We start from the raw sequence: 20,503 nt of genomic DNA, 5'->3' as shown, positions 1-20,503 counted from the left end.
TAGCTAAATCTTCTTTGTAAAACCACGAAAAGTTTTAACGTGTGGTAGGGAATCTTCTTTTTTTTTCTGCTGGCCAGGAGCACCACCACTTCTAAACACAGCGACGTCATATTTTCTTGCCCTCACAATTTCCTTTTCACTTTCACTTCTCATTCAGGAAAGCTGAAATATCAACCCTTTCACCTCATTCTCCTGCTCTGTAATTCTACACGTTGGTCTAGAAATCTTGAGCAGTCATCCTCTGACCAGCCCCTCATCTGGACAAATATTTGTGTGACCCTGACTTGCACATGTGGAATTAACACCTGCAGCTATCAAAGGGGCACCCAATTAGCTATGGGTGTGTGAAAAAACCAATCTGTGCATGCATGCTGCATATGCTTGAGTATAAACTGTAGAATAATGTAACTGTTTTGATTTCTGTGTGCGAGGGGAAGAGACTTATTTGATCAATTACAAGTTAAGCAAGATTTTATTTTTATTTTTATTTTTATTTTTTTTTTTTATTATTATATGTAGTCATATCTGTCTGGTAAACAGTGAGTCCTCATTAGCACAAATTGTTTAGTGTATTCTTTATATGCTTAGTGTGATTTAAAAACTGTATTTTCCTCTTTATTTGCGTCCTTATAAGGTTTTGACTCTCAGTCACTTAGCAGTTAACAGCATTGGTTTAAGACATTCACATCTTCCACCCATCTGCTCCCATTGCCCTTCTGAAGATGACTGACCTGGAAAAACTGACAGAAGGGAAGATGATTCCAATCTGGGCTTTTCCTGAGGAAGACTCTTTTCTGAGCACTCACTTTTTCCAGGATTTTGTTATCTGCTGACACACCTTGTGGTGTTGGCACACATTTCTTCCTCAGATGGCATAGGAGTGTGGGCTAAAAGGAGTAGACAAGCAGCAAGACCACCATGTTGTTTAAAACATCACAATTTAGTTCACTGGGAGGACCTTTGTGCCTCCTGTTCATCTAGGATGGCAGCTCCCTTACCTTTCCCATCATCCAGAGGTTCAACACTTTGCCTTTGCATGTTCAACACTCCCATGGAAGCATTTCTGTGTGTGGAGGAGTTTCAGACGTGCATCTTTGAAGTGTTTTCCAAAGATCAACATCATTTTAGCAGTATTAACTTTATGATCTTATGTTTCAACATTCTCATCTTTCCCCACAGTAAATTTCTCCCAGCATAATTTAAAGGCAGGGCAGCAGCAGTATTTTCTGGTGGCATGCTTGATCCTGCTGCTTGAGCACACTCTCACTGCAGTGAGGATTCCTTCTTGCAGTTTGTAATTATGTGCTGAAAATAAACTAAAGCACTCTTTCACTCCCTCTATATATCTGAGTTGGATGCTGCATCACTCTTTGAAGAAAAGCCACAGATCTACTCATTTTTGGAATCTTGAAATAAACTTTTATGTCTCCAGATCAGTACCTGGCTGGCTGATGGTCACTCACGTAACACAAGGATTTCCAGGGGTAATTATATAAACCACAAATATGAAGAATATTGCTACTTTTTTCACTTCATCTGACTTTAGGCTAGGCATTCTGCAGCTTTACAGTGGGTTATTGCATGTCATTCAATATTCCAAAGAACTCCCTAAAGCCATTGAACTTTGCACTAAGTTTTTCAGCGTGGCATTTAGTTTATGTCAGAAACATTCAAACTAATGAATTAAAGTAACTTGTGCACTGACTGTACCTTTTTTTGTTTTGTTTTGTTTTTTTCAAGCTAAAAAAGTCACAACAGAGCCTACTACTGTTGAGCCTGTGACATCCCTGAGAACTGACAGCGTGAAATCATCACCTGCTGGAGCTCCTCTCGAGCCTCCCATCTCTGAGACTCCCCTTTCTGAAGTGCCTGTCACCCAAACAGTCTCTTTGGAGGAAACAACCCCAGAGTCTGAGGAAGACACAGAAATGACTACTGATGTGGCTGAGGAGAAAAGGGAGATGGAGGTGCTCATGGAGAACATTCCCTTAACCACCCTTCTACCTCAGACTGCCACCGACGGCGAAATATTCACTTATGACACCCTGGGAAGGACTGAGTACGATGTCTCACCCAGGCTAACAGACACCACGACCCCAGACTTGGAACTGGATCACACTTACTCTGAGCTGCCCGAGGAACCAGGTAGGTCTGAAAGCATTGAGGACGCTTTCTTGACCTCTGTAATTTTTCAGGATAGCACAGCTGTAGCTAAGAGTTCCACTGGTTTTTGGGAAGATGCTGAAACGGGAGATGCACAGAAGCATGATGCTGATAATCAGACTGAACAAATAGAAGTGGGTCCTCTGAGGACAGCTACAGATAGCTTCTTACAGACTTCTCGGAGAGAGGCTGCCAGAACAGGGACTTCAGATTCATTAACAAAAGAGAACATGTCTCACGGTGCCCACCTCACAAATGCACCCACAGAAAAATCGATGGAGGCAAAGTCTGATGAGAAACTTACAACTGTTGTGATCCCTAAAGCTTTGCTGACTGATGAGTCTGCAGAGAGGGAAGCCAGCGAGAGCATGCACACTGCTGTGCCTGGCACAGATTTTGGGGTGGCTACTGGTCCTGCCCCAGGATCAGAAGTGCCTGCTGCATCAGAGACACTCCTGGATGAGCAGACAGTAACCACTGGGCAGTTTTCTGCAGTGGAAGAGTCAACACCCTGGGTTAAATTTAGCTCTGCAACAGCATTTGACAGCGAGGCCTCAGCTCAAGGGAGCAGAGAGGACCTGGGGGATGGGCAGCCCACCCTGGCATCTGGAACACCTGTATCCTTTTCTGTGTCAGCTGCTGAGCAAACAGAATCTGAGACCCTCTCAGGAAGCACTGATTCCCTGCCAAGCTTTGGAGAAGGCACCATGCCTCCTATCCCCTCATCTCAGCAGACAGAAGCATCAGCTGTCCTAGAAGAGCAGGAGAAAACAAAACAGCCAGAAATGAGGACAACAGATGTGAAGGTCACACTTTCCACAGCCACTATTCCTCCTTGTGCTACAGCAGAATCTGAGGGATGTTCTGCAAGGGAGAAGATCACACAGGCCCCTCCAGGCTCTGGCACGTGGCTGCCAACAGATCAAGAGGAGGGGTATATGACAGAAGAATCATCTCACACTGGAAGAGTGATTGAGTTTGCTACAGAGGATGACTTCTCTGGGATGGAGCCTACATCATCTCCAGGGCACATTGTGGAATCCACAGTGCATCCAGGAGCTCCAATTTCAGCAGCTACTGATGCAACTGAGACTAGCAGGGAGCCAGCAGAGACCACAAGGGATGAAGAAATGGCATCAGCTGATTTCGGTCAGAGTAGGGATACTACAAGTGTGTCCCACACCAGCAGCTCCTTGGATTTGGAAGTGACCACAGTATCCAAAATACCAGTGGAAGAAAGTAGTGCAACCATAGGGTCTTTTAGCTCAAGTGTAACTGTATTGCCAAGTGCTGTGCCCACAGCTGTGGGGGTAACTGAGCATGAAGGAGATGAGATGCCAGGGACAGAGGGAACTAATAAATTTACAGATGTAACAAAGGTAGATACTGCAGTTCCACAGAAGGAGTATGATGCTTCCCTAGTTCCAGTTACTGTAGAGAGTGAGGTCACTAGAGATATGCCAATTACTGATCAGACTCCTTTTGATGATATCTTTCATACAGAAGCAACAGAAACCACTGCAAAACATAGCAAGGTGTTCCCAGAACTCTCCACACTGGACCAAGGCTTGGAACCAAGAACTGCCACCCTTTCTGTGACATCTGCCCACACACATGAACCAGAGGTGTCAGCAGGACCTGAATGGCCTCGGACAGCAGTTCAGGAGACGCAGGATGAGACAGGCTCAGCTTTTGATGAGATGTACCCAGCCACAGAGGTGCCTGTGCCTGCAGAGACCTTCACAGACCACGGAGGAGTTCTGGGACCTGAGCAAACCAGCACCTGGTTGCACCTCACGGTGACTCCGACAGCTGAAACTGCTCCTGAGCAGGATGAGGAGGTCACTGAGGTGGTGCCCATAACTGCTGGAACTGAAGCAAAGACACAGCACAGCCCAGGAGCCCCCACCAGGGAGGAGGATGATGCAGTGAGCTGGGATTCTGTGCCACCCTCCCATACGATGCCAGCAGGACGCTCCACTGTGGAAAGCATTACTGCCCTGACTCTGGGAGCTTCTCCAAGCCAGGCTACAGAAGGCTCAGGAATGACTACAGAACCTGAGGAAACCAGGCCAGCTGTTTTTGCAGCTACTGCAACAGATAAGGCAACGATTCTCAGCAGCATGACAACACCTTCCACTGGTGCTGCTGACAAAATTCAGCCTACATCTGCAACCAAGCCTTTTGTCACTCAGAAGTCTCCACGCATCATTCCTGACGAAGAAGAGGAGGTAACGAGCCATGACATCATCGTCATTGACGAATCTGTTTCTCCCAGCAAAGCCACTGCTGAGGATGATCTGCCAAGAAAGATGCTGGAGCCAGAAATCGATAAGGAATATTTCACAGCATCAACTGCCACGGCAGTGGCACGACCTACTGCTCCTCCCCAAGTGAAGGAGGCCACAGAGGCCTTGCAGCCTCAGGAGGTGTCTCCTTCTACTTCACACCCTGATAATGACATAAGATTGTATGTTATTCAAATCACAGGCAATGACACAGGTAAGATTTTGCCTTTTAGACCCGCAGTCCATCAGAGTGGACAGTTTGTCATGACAAACAGGTGTGCTTTAGAATATGCTGGAGATGTTTCTTGGATTCCTGAAGGATGCAAAGTGCCACTTTTGTCTAGACAGCAACTTACTGAATATTGGTAGGTCTATTTTAAAAGCCCCTCAGAAATGTATTCTACATATGCTGTGTGGTAAGAATTATTTCTATGTAAGAATGAATATGAAAACTGTTTTATTTCTTTTTAAAAGTCATGATGGCTACAGTCCAGTTTTCTTTTTTAATGTTGTCAAGTCACCGATTTAACTCCAGCTGTCTGTGAAACAAGCATTTTAATTTCACAGCTTCCATTCCATGCATTACTAGTCCTAAACGAAGCACTAGATTATTTTAACATTCCATTGGTCTGTAGCAATTAACAATGCCATGTACAGTGTAGTCAGCTAAAAAATGGTTAAAGCACTATACTGCCTCCTGTGATTCGGAGGAAATAATTTTTTTCATGTTTTTTTTTAGTAGCATATCATAGCATTTTAAAAATCCACCTTAGAGAGTATGTGGTGCAAATTGATGCAATATTTAATTCTGCCACATTTTTTAGCTGATGGTTCTGTACATGTGTATGTAGCTTCAATTCCATGGGTATCCAGAACAGAAACTTCTAAAGTAGAAATGAACTGTTGAGCTTGATGATGACTATGTCTCCATAATGCAAATGTTGAAGTGTGTGCAGTTTTACATTGAAGAAGCCTGTCAACAGACTATTATTTAAGATGTCAAGGTAAAACATTATATTTTTTAAAAAGTAAAGGAACTGTCAAGCAGTACAAAGCACAGAATTTCTGTTACGTTCAATGTTTTATTGTGTTTGATTTTCTAATGGTTGCATAATAATTATTTTATTTTTTTGAAGGAACACAGGAAAAACAGAATTTTTTTTTGGTCTTGTATATCTTAACTACATGCATGCCTTTTGAATGGTTGTGTCAGAAACTGTTTTCTCTTTGGTTCTTGGCTGTAACCTCCGTGCCTCTGAAGAACTCATCCAGCAGAATTCATAATTTATGGGAGTCTTTTGGATGGTTTTGTCAGGTTTGTTCTTGGTAGGGTTCCATTCAGAAATCAACAACCAGCAGTGGTTTTTTCATTGAGATGTGCCATATCCTGGTTGGACATTTCATACCTTGGCTTGGTATCTTTTTTCACGTTATGCTTATTACCCCATTTTGTATTTACAGGATGCAAACCTGCACAAGTTATATCAATAGTAGCTTAGCCTTCTATTTCAGAAAATGGTAGTTATGAAACTTTTGTTTCTGTGGTATATTATCATTGTTTGTCTTTATATGTCACCAGTGTCTTGAGAGTCTCCATTAAATAAGTCCAGTAAGTCAGAGAAGAAGGGTAAGAAGGCTTAACCCACATATTAAGTCCTTTTGTCCCTTCACTTAATTTGACTTATAAATGAGTAGCTGGACTAGGTAATAGTGACTTTGTTTTTCCTAGTAGATTTTTTGAGTTCTGATACAGTTTATTTCATACAGGAAATGGGTTGTGCTGGGCAACTTCATGTTCCAGTTGATGGAAAGAAATAGGATGGTTTGGAAGGAAGTTGGTTTGGAAGGAAGTGGATGTAGGATTTCTCTGCATGGGCTTCAAGAAGAGCCTTATTTTACACCTCTTCTTTGCTTTTTGTGTGCTTTTATTTTATTTTATTTATTTTTTTTTTTTTATTTGGTGGTGGTGGTTTTGTTTTTTTGTTTTTTTGTTTTTCCCCCCCAGAATAATATGGTTAGTGTGGTTCATTAAATTAGGATTTGGATCAAAGTGTATTATCTAAAGGGCAGTGGATCAGTGAGCAGATGCTCTTCATAGCTGCTCTTACTCTGCCTTGAGTGATCAGGTCTTTAGGACAAACTTTCTTCAGGGTTTGTCTTCTTCATCTTCACAAACTTTCAAAGCTGTGCATGCATTTCCCAAGTATAGATATGCATATGTATCAGGGTGTTTATAATGAGACTTGAAGTTATAAATCCTTGAAAATCTTCCTTTAAGAATTATTTAGTCTGCGAGGAGAGGAAAAATGTTTATTTTCTTGAAATATTTTTAAATTCACAGAGAGTCTCATCATGCGTCTAGTGCAAGGTTAAAAAGGAGTTTTCTTCATTTTTGTGTTTTCAGGCCCTGGCAGTGGGAATTCCTCCACTTAGCTACACAGATTAAAGGCACCCTATACCTACTTACCCTAAATTCAGTTAGAACTGCCAAAAATTTATTCTCTCTGAGGGTTTGGATTGATTTCTTTTACTGCTACAGAAATGAAAGACAACATCTGAAAAATCCTTTCAGGCCCAGTTTCCCTGCATTGTTCTTTAGTCCATAAATTTTCTTTGTGCTGAGGAAAATGCATATAGGGAGTAATGAAGAGGAATGGACTTGGCAAGTATTACCAACATATGCCTTTCACTAGGATGTAGTTTAACTTCTTATTCTATCATTCCTTATTTGAGAATTCACTATCATAAAGAACTACATAAACTGTACTCTGGCTTTTTATTCTCAGCTGATTGGAAACTATAAATACAGTTTACGTACTACATCTCTGATAAAACAAAGGTTTTTCCTCCTTTGGCATGTTTTCAAGGTAATACAGCTTAGCATTTTTAGATAAAGTTAATCTGTGAGGGTTATAAACAAAAGTCTTCACTGATTTTTAAGTCAAGAATCCAAGAGTGCCCCCTAAGAAGGGACAGCTTGCTTACAAAAGCCCTTCAAGAAATAACTGTTTCAAATAGGAATAATAATGAGAGGTTATATATAGATGGCATTGTCTATAAACGGATATATTTTCCTTTTTGTGTTTGCAGAAGTGCTGGAACTATTTATGAGATTATTCTTTCCCCCTCATTCTTCACCTCCTTGTTATTCAGCTTTTGCCAGAAGCAACAGTTCAGCAGCGAGGCAGGGCTCAGCAGAAATTCAGCACCATGTTTTGTTTCCTATCACTCAATTACAATAAAAACCCTGCTATTACACAGCTGAATATTGCTCCCTGCAGCTCCATTTGCCATCCACAGCTTGGGCACAATAATATTTAAGTGCTCCATGGAGGTGCCATTAGGCTTTGTTAGGCAGGAGCACTGTTTTACACTCCAAGTGGATGAGCAAGGCCGTGCTAAATGTGTAAATTCTTGAGATTTTGGGATACTTTTAGCAGTTTCCATCAAGCAGGGCAGAGAGCCTGTGGTGGTGGGAGCAGCCCTGGCTCAGGTGAGCTCACCTGTGGCCAAGCACAGGTGGAAGGAGAGGCAGGAAGGATTCCTTGTGCCTTTCTCCTCCTTCTCAAACCCTCACCAAACTGGCACCAACTTCTCTGAGGAGCTTTGAAGTCTTTGGGCTGGAATGTGCTGTTGGTATATGGAATGTGTTATGAATATATGGAATTTGGGGGGGGATATTATTCTTCATTATTCTTGCAGGCTGAAGCTGTATTTGAAAGGTGTTGAGTTAAATTCAGTTAAATAAAGTGGCAAGGAGATTATTCTGTCTGATAGATACATCCCCCTTAACATAAGTAGCACAATATATATATAACTGCAAGGTGCTATTAAGTATTATAATTTCTAAGACTTTACATTTATTAGACCAGGAAAAGGTTCTCCTAGGGGACTTCTTTACTCATCCTAGAGGTAAATAGCTTTACTCCTAGCTTTTAAAATGCATGCTTGCAGTCAATGAAAATTTTCACAAAGGAAGTTTACTTTTAGATAAAAAAAAAAAAAAAATAAAAGAACAGGGCATGGAAACAGAAGTAATTTGGGCGCCTGGTGGAAGGTCAAGCTCAATTTAAATTCTGGAGGACGTGTTCTAGGGCTGATAAAAAAGAACACAGAGCTGAACAGATAAATCTGTTTATTTGTGTAGGAATACAGCAGTTTTCATTGAGAAAATGTATGAACAATCCACACACCCCCATGTGGGCAAACGTGAGGCAGGTGCAGAAATTAATCTGGGTAATAAGGCTCGTTTTTTCTGACAGCCCATGCACAGATCTAGGGGAGGTGTTTCAATTAATGAGGAAAATATCCTTGCACATGTGGAAACATCCCTTTTTATGCTACAAGAAGGAACATGCACCCTTTTCAGAAAGGAAGGGGCCTGGGACCTTCATCCACTGGAGTGAACCAGGAGGAATCAGGAGGGTGAGGAAGCCAAATACCCCTGCAGTGTGAGGTGCTACCACATGCACAGCTCCCCATGGCATGAGCTGGGACACAGGATTTTATCTTTAGCTGTGAGGATGCAGAATTTGCCACCTTGTGCTCTGCTGTGTCCTCACAGCTCTGATGTTTTATAGTAGTGAGGGCTGCTGCTGGTGCTGGAAGGTCACGGATTAGCAGCTGGGAAAGGAAAAAAAAGGGAAAAAAACCAACCTGAAGGAACTTTTCAGCTCATAAAGCTTTTATGAGCTGAAAAATGCTTGTGGGGGTGTTGTTTAACAGTGGTTGAGGGGATGCTGGAAACATAACTCCTGTCTGAATCAGGAGTAATTTGCACACCTGCGTTTTTTGGAGACATTTAAAAGTCTTTATTTAGTGAATATGTTTCAAAGTGCTTGTTGGACCCTGGGACTCACACCAGCTCTGTCTGGTTTCTTGTCCCCTCCAGCTTTGAAGAGAACGAAATTGCAGGAACTTGTGCTTTGTAGATGTGGAATTTTATGGAAAGAGGTTACAAACCTTTGTGTTTCAACATGTAATTCTCTGACATGCATATTTCTGCCTTAGCAGTGTGAGAGGGCATGTGAAATTTGAATGAAATGCAGAATGGTAATGAGTCATAGTCATAAACCTTAACAAAGGAGGCAGAATAGAGTCTTTTCAGGTCCATCTTAGGCCTTGCCTTAAAATTCATTTAATCTTGTTGTCTTCACAGCTCCTTCTGGAGGGCTGTCAAAGATCGTCATGGCTCTCTTTAAGCCTGATTCTAATATCTAGCCTGAATTGCTCCTTGGCCAGTTTATACCCATGTTTGTTCTTGCCAGCATTGTCTTTAGCCTGAATAGGTCTTTTTTCTTCCTGACACTTATCCCTTGATACTTTTATTTCTCTGCTCAGCCACAGAGAATGACCACGTCCCCTTTTTCAGCCCCCGTTTTTGGTGGCTCCTGGGGGGGTGTGTGCGTGGGAGAGTGGGAATGTGCAGGGAGGGAAGATGCTGGCTCTGCCCCAGGGGTGTTGGGATGGCCAGAGCAGAGCAGGGACAGCAGCAGCAAGGCTCACACTGCCTCTTCCAGGCACTGCAGGAGACAACCTGAAAGTTTGCAGCGCCCAGGTTTGCATCTCTCTTCATCTGTGCCCACACTGTTCTCCTTTAAGGTGTTTTATTTGTGCCCTCTGGCAGGAAAGCTCTCTGGACACCATTATTTGTGGTATACACACAGGTGCTAGGTGCAATTTTTGGTGTGCTTTTCTGCTAATTATTGTGTTACAGAGACTTCTGCTGAAGGGGAAGAGACTTTCTCTTTTGTGTGCTGAAATCACCATTTACTTTTCTCCAAATGAAGGATATATGCTACTGAAAGCTGTGGTTTCTTCATAGGACCTATTTCAAACCAAGGTGTACTGTGAGGCAAGATGCTGTCTTGCAGCTAGGCTGACCTGAATTCATTTCTGGTGGGATCTTGAAGCAACAGCAGAAGTGGCTTCACATGGGCTAGACCAATTTCCCGCCTTATTAAATGCAAAATCCCCCCCTTTTTCTTATTTTTAAACTTTTTTTTACCTTAATGGAGGACTGAGCTTGTCTCCTTATTAATTATAATGTTCTAAAGTTCATTTTCCAGGAGAGCAGGCCTGTCCAAATGACCTGTCCTGAATGACCAAACTCTCTGTCTTATTCACAAAACCTGCTGCAGAGATGGCCACAGCCACATTATTCCTGTGCCTGGAGTAGCTGAAGTGTTAAACACTGAGTAACGTGGCCAGATCCTGATATCATCTTCCCCAGTGTAATTACACCACAGTAATTCCAATGAGGTGATTGAGAGCAGAACTGTGGAGATGTGGGAACAGTAGGTATCACAGTGTCTTCACAACAGTTTGTAGCTTCTGGGTCATTGTATAATTATTTTCCTTCAGAACACATTTGAGTTCAATCCAAACTAGTAGAGTTGTTGTTTAACTAAACCAATTGGGGTTTTTCTATATTAGAATACTACTTTTTTTTTTTTTTTTTTTTTTTTTTTTTTCTGGTGATGTGCAGAACTTTTTACAATAGGTTGTAGATTGTACACTGTTCCATATAAATTGTATTTAGAACACAAGTGATGCCCTGTATGAAAGCAAAACTAAGAACAAAGTAATTTTAATAAATTCAAGCTTTTTTGTGAACTTCTCCTTTTCTCAAAACAAAGGATAAAAAAAGCCAAAACCAAACCAACCCCACCAGCCCCATATCCAACAGAGCTGAAACTTGATACTTAAAAAGTTTCACAAGAAGCTAAAACTGAATTAACAAATGGTCTTTAGGCCACTATTGCTGGCTCTTCCTGAAGAAAGACTTATTATAGAACAATAATTTCTTTTTCCACATTCCTTTCTAGACTTCCATAGATACAAGGAGCAGTGCCCTCACATCAAATACTGTTCAGAGGATGCCTACACATTCCCTGCTGTTTTTGCATTGTATCCAAGGAGACATCTCAGATCTAGACATAGGGATTACACATTTCCAGCTTTCTTATAGCTCTTTGTTTATTCATGACAGAAATGAAGGAATTTTATTCATAGGTACAATGTAGTTTTTCATACTTCTGTTGTGAAGAACAGGAATCCTTTTAGAGGTTTTTGTTTACGTGTGGCGAAGGCCTTAAGAAATCCTAATGCAGAAAAGATGAGCTGTCTTTTACATGGTGATGCAATATGACTTACTTAATTTTTTTGAGGAAAGTGGTTTTCTGTACCAAAGTTTTCTGAATGTGTCCAGATTGTAACTTTCTTAGTATGGAATTTTCAATGGTCTTGTTTTGCAGTTGTTTTTGCACATTTTTAGTTTAATGAGTGGATTAATCCCTGCTAGTCCAGCCAGTCTTTTAAAATCATCCTCATTTTTTTGAGTGATTAAGTGATAAATTTGATCACTGGTGTCTTTCAGAATGTTCTCCTGCCACAAGTGACAAAATGTGCAGAGTGGCTGCTGTAAATTTTGTGTTGGCTTTGGGAACATGTTGTTGAATGTTATCAATCTTTCTTTATAGAGTACTTTTTTTTCCTAAGCTGCTGAGTGCATCAGGACTTTTCTGACAAGTCTTGTATTACTGCTTTTCTTAAATGAGGAGAATTCAGTATGAAAATTTTCTATTTCCTGAGGAGGAAAAAAGCAATTGGAATTTTATTCCTGGTCAGGAGTGTCTTCCAGTAATCCCTGCCTGCCTAAGTATTGCCTCTGCTACACTTCATTACCTTCTTGATACCCATCATTAGCTCAAAGAGTGCACAAGAAACATTAATTTTTAACTTTAAACCATACTCTTGGATTTTACATGTAGCACCTCATCAGGCAGGAGTCCCATAGCTTCAGTGGGAGGTTTTTTGGCATTAGAAAAAGATTTTCCACATATTTGATGTACATTTTTTGTTCTTTTTGCTAAAATAGCAGCAAAGAATGTGCCTATATGTACATAGAGTAGCACTGAGATATTTGATTGTATTCTATTGTGGGATTTTTTTCTAAATCATTGCTTTTCTTGAGAGTGGTGAGTAAAATGATTCTGGGCTTACTTATATATTCCCTACTCTGTAGTGAATTTCCAGTCACATGTCTAGTTAAATATTGAACATTAGAAACAAAATTTATGAGTCTTTGGGAAATGCTGTGGACACTTGATCCAGCTGACAGGACCAAGGATTAACCCAAAATGTTCTTCAGACAAGTATTTGTTCACACTTTATTGAATTATTTGACTACTTGACTTAAATATAAATTTTTTTTTCAGTTTATTCTGACCACATACAGAGCCTGTCAGGTGTGAACTAATTCTGCAGCAATATTACCACGTTAGGACAGGATGGAGTTTGTAGCATTAGTTTGTAGTCAAAAATATATCTCCCTCTGCTGATTTTTTAGTGGTGCAGTAAGATTACCACAGCAAGGCATCCATTTTTAGCTGTAGTTGGTTAAAAACCTTTGTTCTCAAGTACTGTCCAAAAGAAGTGTCTTTTCCAAAAGACCCCCAAGTGTTTCTAAAAACAAATTAATATTTTTCCAGAACAAATGTTGCAGTTTTGCCAGGGAAAAAAAACAAAACAAACCAAACAAAAACAGAGAAGAAAACTGGGATGAAAAAAGTTATTGAAAGAAAAATTTATGTGATTCTATGGTTAAACAAACAGTCATGATCTGTGTGCACTTTTCTTTGTTTGAAATTGTGTCTGGTAGAGACACACATTTGTGTCCCTCCAGCTGCAGCAGAGGGGAGGTTACAGACTTATGCTGATTTACCTGAGAACCTCTGGTTTATCCCTAGGCTGCTTTGGCTGTTTTATAACCAAAACAATTTTATTTATTGACCCCTTTAGAAAAATTTCAAAACAATTTTATTTATTGACCCCTTTAGATAAATTTTAAGGACTTCCAGCTTTATTTTTTCTAGAAGTAAGGCATGACAGTGACAATAATTCATTAAAGTTGCAGTTTCAGAATCCACTCTATCTTCTGAGTAATATTTGCAAAGCACAAGACTCAGATCTATATGCAAAAAAATCCTTTTGCCATGTATATCAATATTTATGTATGTAATCACTCTAATTATGTATTCTAAAGCTCATTTGCATTTGACAAGTCATGAAGACACTACAGAATGTTGAGTTATCACTGCCACTTCTGTAGCAACTCAATTAATTTTGCATATGCAGGAAGATACAGGACAAGATTGATTTGTCCCAAACAAAATTTTAGTCATATTTCAATGAAGAAAAATGAAACTTTAAAAAAAAATTGCCATGAGAAAAAGAATGCATGTTGCCACATATCTAATAGCCCAAAATAATGCCCCAAAAGAGCAGGGACTGCAGCTGAAGAATGTGATTTTGGATGCTTGCTGCATCCAAAGTGGGCTTGTGCAGGAATTAAATTAAAAGTGTGCTGATGAGGCACTTGAAAAAATGCTTAAAATAATTTGATGTCAACCTGGTTTTTTTTCACAAACTGCCACATTAAGGAATATACTGTAATTTCTTTTTTTTTTCCTAAAGCCTAGGGGTTTAGTATTACTGGAAAAAGGAAGGGGGGAAATAATTTTCCTTTCAGCCCTGAGCAGCCACAGGAGCAGTCAAAGGGTGGGCATATGCTCTGAGATTCTAAGTGTAGTATTCTGACTTTTGCCCAAATTTATGCTGTGGTAAATGAATTTTTGATTCCTCTTGGAGTGCCATTCTCTCCCCATATTGGTAGGGCCACAACTGGTTCTTTCTTGTGCCAGCTGTGTCATGGCAGAAGCATCTGAGGTTATCCCATTTAGCAGGATGTAAATGTAACAAAGGGGTGGGGGTGAAGTGGGACAGGAAACCCCAAAATTCATTGATACCTCAGTTTTCCACGTCAGTCATGGAATATCACACATGGAATAGTGGGTGAAGTCATTCTGGTGAGCAGTTGCTCTTTCCCAACCAGCTTTTCCTGCAGAGTTTGACTTCCCTCCACACACAGGCAGCTAAGTCAGATACAGTCTGACTCCTTGCTTTGTTTTGGGTTGCATCTGGAGAAAAATGATTTACTGCATGGCAGTTGTTTGGGTTTGGGTTGTTTAGCCCTGCAGAGCTTTGGAATTGTCTTCTCTGAGTGAAATGTTGTCATTGGAAGGATGCTCACAGCCAGGACCTGCTCTGGAGGAGGCACCAGGGGCTGGAGTCGTGTTTTGTTAGTGACATATTGCAGCAGAAAGGAAGTGGGAATGACTGCCCTCAGAATGCTGCATGACAAATATCCAGGCACTATCCAGGGAGATGCATCCTGCCCGTGATGGGGCTCAGCCTTGACACGGCAGAGCTGCCGTTTTTAACAACTTGACATTTCACTCAGTCTGCTTCTTTTTAACAAATTTATAGTTGGGTGGGGGAGATGAACAAAGGAAACGCCAGGCATTGCCAGAGGGCTCCATGATATGCTTTTATAATAAAACAGTTCCTTTTTTCTGACATGGTTTCTGCATCATCCTGTCTGCTGCTTCGGAGCTTGGCAGGGGTGAGTGAGCCCAGAGCCCTGTGCAGAACAGATGTCCACCTAAGTGACATCCACTTTTCCACAGGTGCCTCTGCCTGTGGCCAGCAGCTCCAGCCTGGGGTCCTGGCTGGGCTGTGAAAAGGCTGCAGAAATTGATAGTCATGGATTTTGCATGAAAACACCCAAATATGGTAAAGCAGACAGAGTGGATAAGTGAATTTCAGTAGGCAAGACTGACCACCCACCTTGAATTACTTTCAACTCCTACCCAGCCAGCTGTGCAAAAGTCACTCCTTACAATTACTTTCTTCCAGAAGTTTACTTGAGTTGTTGAGACTTTTATGCAAGGTAAATTTATATATATGTGAGAATGTAATAATCTCTTCTGAATCTCAGAGTGATAACAAAACATAAATTTTGATAACATTTAGAAGGTAAAAAAGCCCTGAAACAATCCAAAACCCAAATTATTAAAACCTGCTCCATCCTTAAGGATTTGTAAAGGGAGCCAAAGTTAACAAAATTTTAGAAATATATATGTCCAGCTGGGAAACATTTTAAAGTAAACTGAATAAAACCTTTTGTTTATTTAGAGTGAACAGTAATCAAGAGCTGGATTTTACTAGACCTTGTCATGTTAATGTGAGGTAGAAGGAGTAAAAGCATCAAAAATTTAATTATTTCTGAACTTTAAAAAAAAATAAAAATACTCAGGTGTTTATAATACTACCCATGTTTCTTTAATGCCTTAGAACAGCTCCTTGGCAGTATTCCTGCTTTTTCCTGAGGAGGAGAAGCAGTATGCCTGGGGCACTGTTGCACTTTGACCATGCTTAGGTGGGATAATGATACTACAAGATGGCACAAGTTAGAGGAATTGCATGTTCCAAAGACTGACACTTGGAATTTTGGTTCAGCAAAAATATCTGTATTTCAAAATATATGAGTTTTTTTTGTTTTTTGAAATTTACTGAAAAGAACAATATACATTAAAAAAAACCAAACCCAAACCTCTTCTGTGAAACAAAACAGCCCAAAAGCTGTTACCAGATTGATTTATTTCTATAAAATGGAATGGTTTTGTTTCAATTTGAATGTAATATCTTAAGGGGAATAAACACTTTACTTAATGAAAAAATTTTGATTTTTTAAAAATTTTTGTATTGGGGACAGCTTTTCAAATCCCTTTTTTATTTCCTCACTATGCTTTTAAAACAGAATATGTTCAATGAAACAGACACATTCCTGTGGAATTGGTTGAGGTTTTGGATACTTTTTTCTTGCTGTAAGAGTTTCAGCAAGCCGTGGTCGTAAAGCTTGAATCCCGCCTGCAGACCAGGATCCTGGCAGAGCTGAGGTTCAGGGGAGTCAGTGCATGACAGAAAGCTGGTTAAGTCTTCCCTTAGAGGATCCTAGACCCTCTCTAAGCCTGGGTGTGAGGCTTCAGAGGGTTTGAACCATCTCCACTTCTTCTTTGGGGACTCTTTGTTCTTTTCCAGATGAAGCAGAGTCTGGATTTTAGCTGTCCATGGGCTCTCTCTGGTGGGTAACTTTGTGATCCCACCATGAGCATCCCAGAAATGTGCAGGGCTTTTGAAACAGCTCATTAAAACCATTGGCATCTATACATGTCTTTTATCCATGGCTTCACAGTATCATGGAAAATGGAATGGTTTGGGTTGAGACTGATTGGCCTTAAATCCCACCCATCCCACCCCATCCACGGCAGGGACACTTCCACTGTCCCCAGTGTCCAGCCTGGCCCTGGGCACTGCAGGGATCCAGGGGCAGCCACAGCTGCTCTGGGAATTCCATCCCAGCCCTGCCCACCCTGCCAGGAACAATTCCTGCCCCAAATCCCCCCCAGCCCTGCCCTCTGGCACTGGGAGCCATTCCCTGTGTGCTGTCCCTGCAGCCCTGGGCAATTGTCTCTGTCCATGTTTGCTCAGCTCCTCCAGGCCCTGCAAGGCCACCCTGAGCTCAGCCCAGAGCTCCTCCTGTGCAGGCTGAGCAGTGGCAGCTGTGCCAGCCTTTCCTCCAGCAGAGCTGCTCCATCCCTGGATCAGCTCTGGCTTCTCTGCTCTCTCCAACAATAACTTATAACGTTTTAATCTTGATATAACTCTATGAAACCAATCCCCCAAAAAAATCTGATTATCAAGTGCAGGAAATAATTTGACTAATGCAAACTTTTGATTTTTCATGCAAACCTGTCTCATGGTTTTGGGTTCTTGCTGGTGAACGTTAAGGATTTTGTATATCACATTATGCAAGGGAGTCCAAAGAGTCCAAAATGGTTTTAATCTTTTATCTAAAATATTATTATTTTTTAAGCTGTATTCTTGTCAAAATGCAGGGCCTTATTTAAAGTCCACAGAGAGTTTTATGTGAATTTCATGGCTTTATCAGACCTCTAGTCCTTCTACAAAAGACTGAACTGTGCTACTGCTCACAAATAACTCAGCATGTGGCTCTGGAGAAATAAGTGGACAAATTGCAGGAGTGTGAAATTCCATTACCTGCAGGATGCCAGATTAGATGTTAAGAGCCTCATTTTGAAAGGGACTTCACAAAACAATGAGTCTTCTGAATGAAATATTCTGTGTTTCGAAAGTTTGGAAAACATCATAACATGTTTTCTATTTAATTCCCTATTAATTCTTCTTTAGATGCTTATCTCATGGATTTTGAGAGAGAAAACACTTTTTACTGCCTGCCCCCTTGAAGATGGTCTTGTAAAAGCTCTTTGTGGAATATTTAAAGTGTTCCCAAGAAGAGAAATATTGCTGCACGTTACACATTTTTGGATGTGTGCAGACGTTATCTCATGCACCAGTCACAGGGAGGCAACTTCTGTTTGGTCCACTGAAAAACTGGCATGAGTTTTGGAGCCAGTTGTGATGGATTGGAAGGGCTGTGATGAGAATTAATGACACCTTGGTCTGTGGCTCTGTGGCTCCATGCAGCAGCAGGCTAAAATCACCCTGTAGCCAGAGGGGTTTTAATTTTTTACATATAAGAACTGTTACTGGGATAGATACCAGTTCCTTGCAGGTTGTTTAGAAAATCTAAATTAAATGGGTTAATAAACACTCTAGGCTGGATATACCTGTCCTTTCCACCTCCATTTCAGAGCATAACTCATCCCTTCCCTCCAAGAGAGGCTTTGCTGATAAATCTCTCCCAGGACTTGTTTGGGTTGGCACTCTGAGCTGGCAACCCTTGGCTTTGCTCCTTTTCAGCTACTTGTTTTCACTTTGCTTCTCCTGGAGCCAGAATAACAAAGCACTCCTTTGAAAAAAGGCTCTTTTTGGCTTGTTTTCCATGAGCTATTGATAAGCATGTCTGATAGCCAAACTCCTTCCCTTTAAAGTTGTGGTTTCATCTCTTCTTTAGTAGTCTTTGGTCTGTATGTGTTTACCTGCAGCAGGAATGGGTGTGAAATAAAGAGGGGCAGCATAAGTCAGTGGCATCTGGACAGTTTAGAAATAATTCAAGTGTCTGTGTTCCTGCCCTCAGTGTCTAACAAACCAGCTTAACAGACAAAGATTTTTTCTTCTATACTCATATTTTATGGTAACTTTTCATCCCAGTGTCTTGTACCCAGTTGACAAGGATGTATTATCCACATCATTATGTAGATTATTTGCCATCTCAGGAGTTTAAGAGCATTTCTCATAGCTCTTAACCCTGAGCAACCTGAATGCCAACACTGAATAATCAAACCTGTAAGAAGGAAAAGAATTTCTAATTAAAAAAAAAAAAAATCAATCAATTACATTCTTTACTGTCTCCTGAAAATCTCATTATTTTTTCTTTGGTAAAAACCAAAACATTCAAGAAAAGCCCTGCAAAGATACTTATTATTTAATGGAAGAGCCTCCTGAAAGTTTATTATCAGAGTATCATACCTTTTGCTGAAGTTCTTTTATGTGGATTGTTGTGGCATGTGAGATCTTGAAAAAGCTAACAAAGTAAAAGTAGGGTCTGATAGAGATCTTTGCATGTGTAAGAATTTGTATTTGTCTTCTAGGTGAATTTGGAACAGATGTTGTTCACTAAATTTATTGCCTACCATAAATGACTTAGTGTGAGCTACTAATTTGAGGGACTCCCAGGTGTGCACTGCTGCAAAAATACTGCACTGTTGGCCAAAACTTGTTAGTCATGGTGCCCTCCTACAAATTACAGCCCATCCAGTCCCATCCAGGATTTATAATTTTATTTAATTTTTTTTTTAACATACAATTTCTGTGAAAAGCTGCACGCTTTTTTTCACGGTCTTAATTGCTGTGTGTTGAAATCATAATTAATCTTTACGGCTTTCCAGCCCATGCACCAGGTTGTTTATGCACATCCCTCCTTCAGCTGCTCACACAGCACAAGGCATCTCTCCTGGCCATTCAAATTTCTGTGTGTGCTTCTCTGGGTCTGTGTGTGGGTGCAGTTATTTCATTGTGAATTTACCAAAAACCAGAAACTCTCAGAGCTCCCTTTCAGCTCTGTCTTGCCATTCCTCTCTCACTGACTGAATTCCCGAGGGTTTTTGCATGCACAGATTTGAAAGGAAGGTGTGAAATGTTATCTCAGTTGAAACTTCTGCTTTTATGAGGACACGGTTTCTCAGTTTCTTTTGCTGAAATTCATGGATTCTGAAAGGATAGGTATTAGACATGCTCCTCAAAGTCATACTGCCAATCTTGGAGAGATCACTAAATTCCTGCTTTTCACAAAATTTGAAAGGGACATCTGGGAGAGCTCAAGTAAATGGCTGCAGAAAATTTATTCTTCTGTGGCATTGGGCAGCCTTTGTAAATATTTCTACTTTGCTGGAGGAAAGTATTCATTCTTTACAAGCAATGCACAAAATAACTCCCAACAAGCACACGTGAGGCAGAGAGAAGAAATCTCAGTTCTGTAGCCATCAAATATAGCTGCCATGGCCCTGGGTGAACACCAGGCTTCTCTGGGCAGTGTGCAACAGCCAAACAAGGTTAAAAACAACCTTTTTTTTGTTACACTGGGAGCACCGAGCTTAGTGCTGTACAAACTTCACACTGTAGTTGAAGTAAACAATGCTGAAGGTGATTTATCCTCTGTGCTCTTCAGCTGCAGCTTTAGCAAAGCTGTGATCCAGTAACACTTCATGAGTTTAGCTGTAAACACGGCGTGAGATATTAGAACATTAATTCTCAATGGAGTTGCAGTGACCTTTTCAAAACCAAATTGAAGTCAATTTGCACACACAGGCCAGCCCAGGCCACAAACCTTTCATAGTCCTCTGTGTCAGTTTAATTTGATTGAATACATTCTTTTCCAGAATGATCACCTGATGACTCTGTCTCTGAGGACACAGTAGTCACAGAGGTTAAATGATCTTCATAGGTAGGGGAATTACTTCAAATTGATGAAGTGCTTTACCTCATGTTCTCATTGTTTTATGACTTGTAGACAGTTTTAGTGAGGAAGATTTGGTTTAAAAATTGAGCTGTGTCACGTACTGCAGATATTCTTCAGGAAGCAATGGCTGCTGACAGTGCTCTAAGGCAGGAATCCTGTTAATTGGTTCAAATCCTCTCCTGGTAGATGTGGGCAAAGCTCCTTTGGC

At 40.8% G+C, this 20,503-nt stretch overlaps 1 protein-coding gene across 1 annotated transcript in view; it reads left to right on the top strand.

The window, feature by feature from the left end:
- The window catches only part of VCAN (versican), a 98,781-nt gene that overhangs the window by 42,362 nt on the left and 35,916 nt on the right, over positions 1-20,503 (top strand). The window contains exon 7 of the mRNA XM_056514411.1: positions 1,741-4,665. Coding sequence (XP_056370386.1) covers positions 1,741-4,665 — 2,925 coding nt within the window. The remainder of the gene's footprint in view (positions 1-1,740; positions 4,666-20,503) is intronic.

This window comes from Oenanthe melanoleuca, chromosome Z, assembly GCF_029582105.1.
Source record: "Oenanthe melanoleuca isolate GR-GAL-2019-014 chromosome Z, OMel1.0, whole genome shotgun sequence".
Taxonomy (NCBI): Eukaryota; Metazoa; Chordata; class Aves; order Passeriformes; family Muscicapidae; genus Oenanthe; species Oenanthe melanoleuca.
The sequence above is the reverse complement of the archived record's forward strand: the minus strand, read 5'-3'. Positions and strand labels throughout refer to the sequence as shown.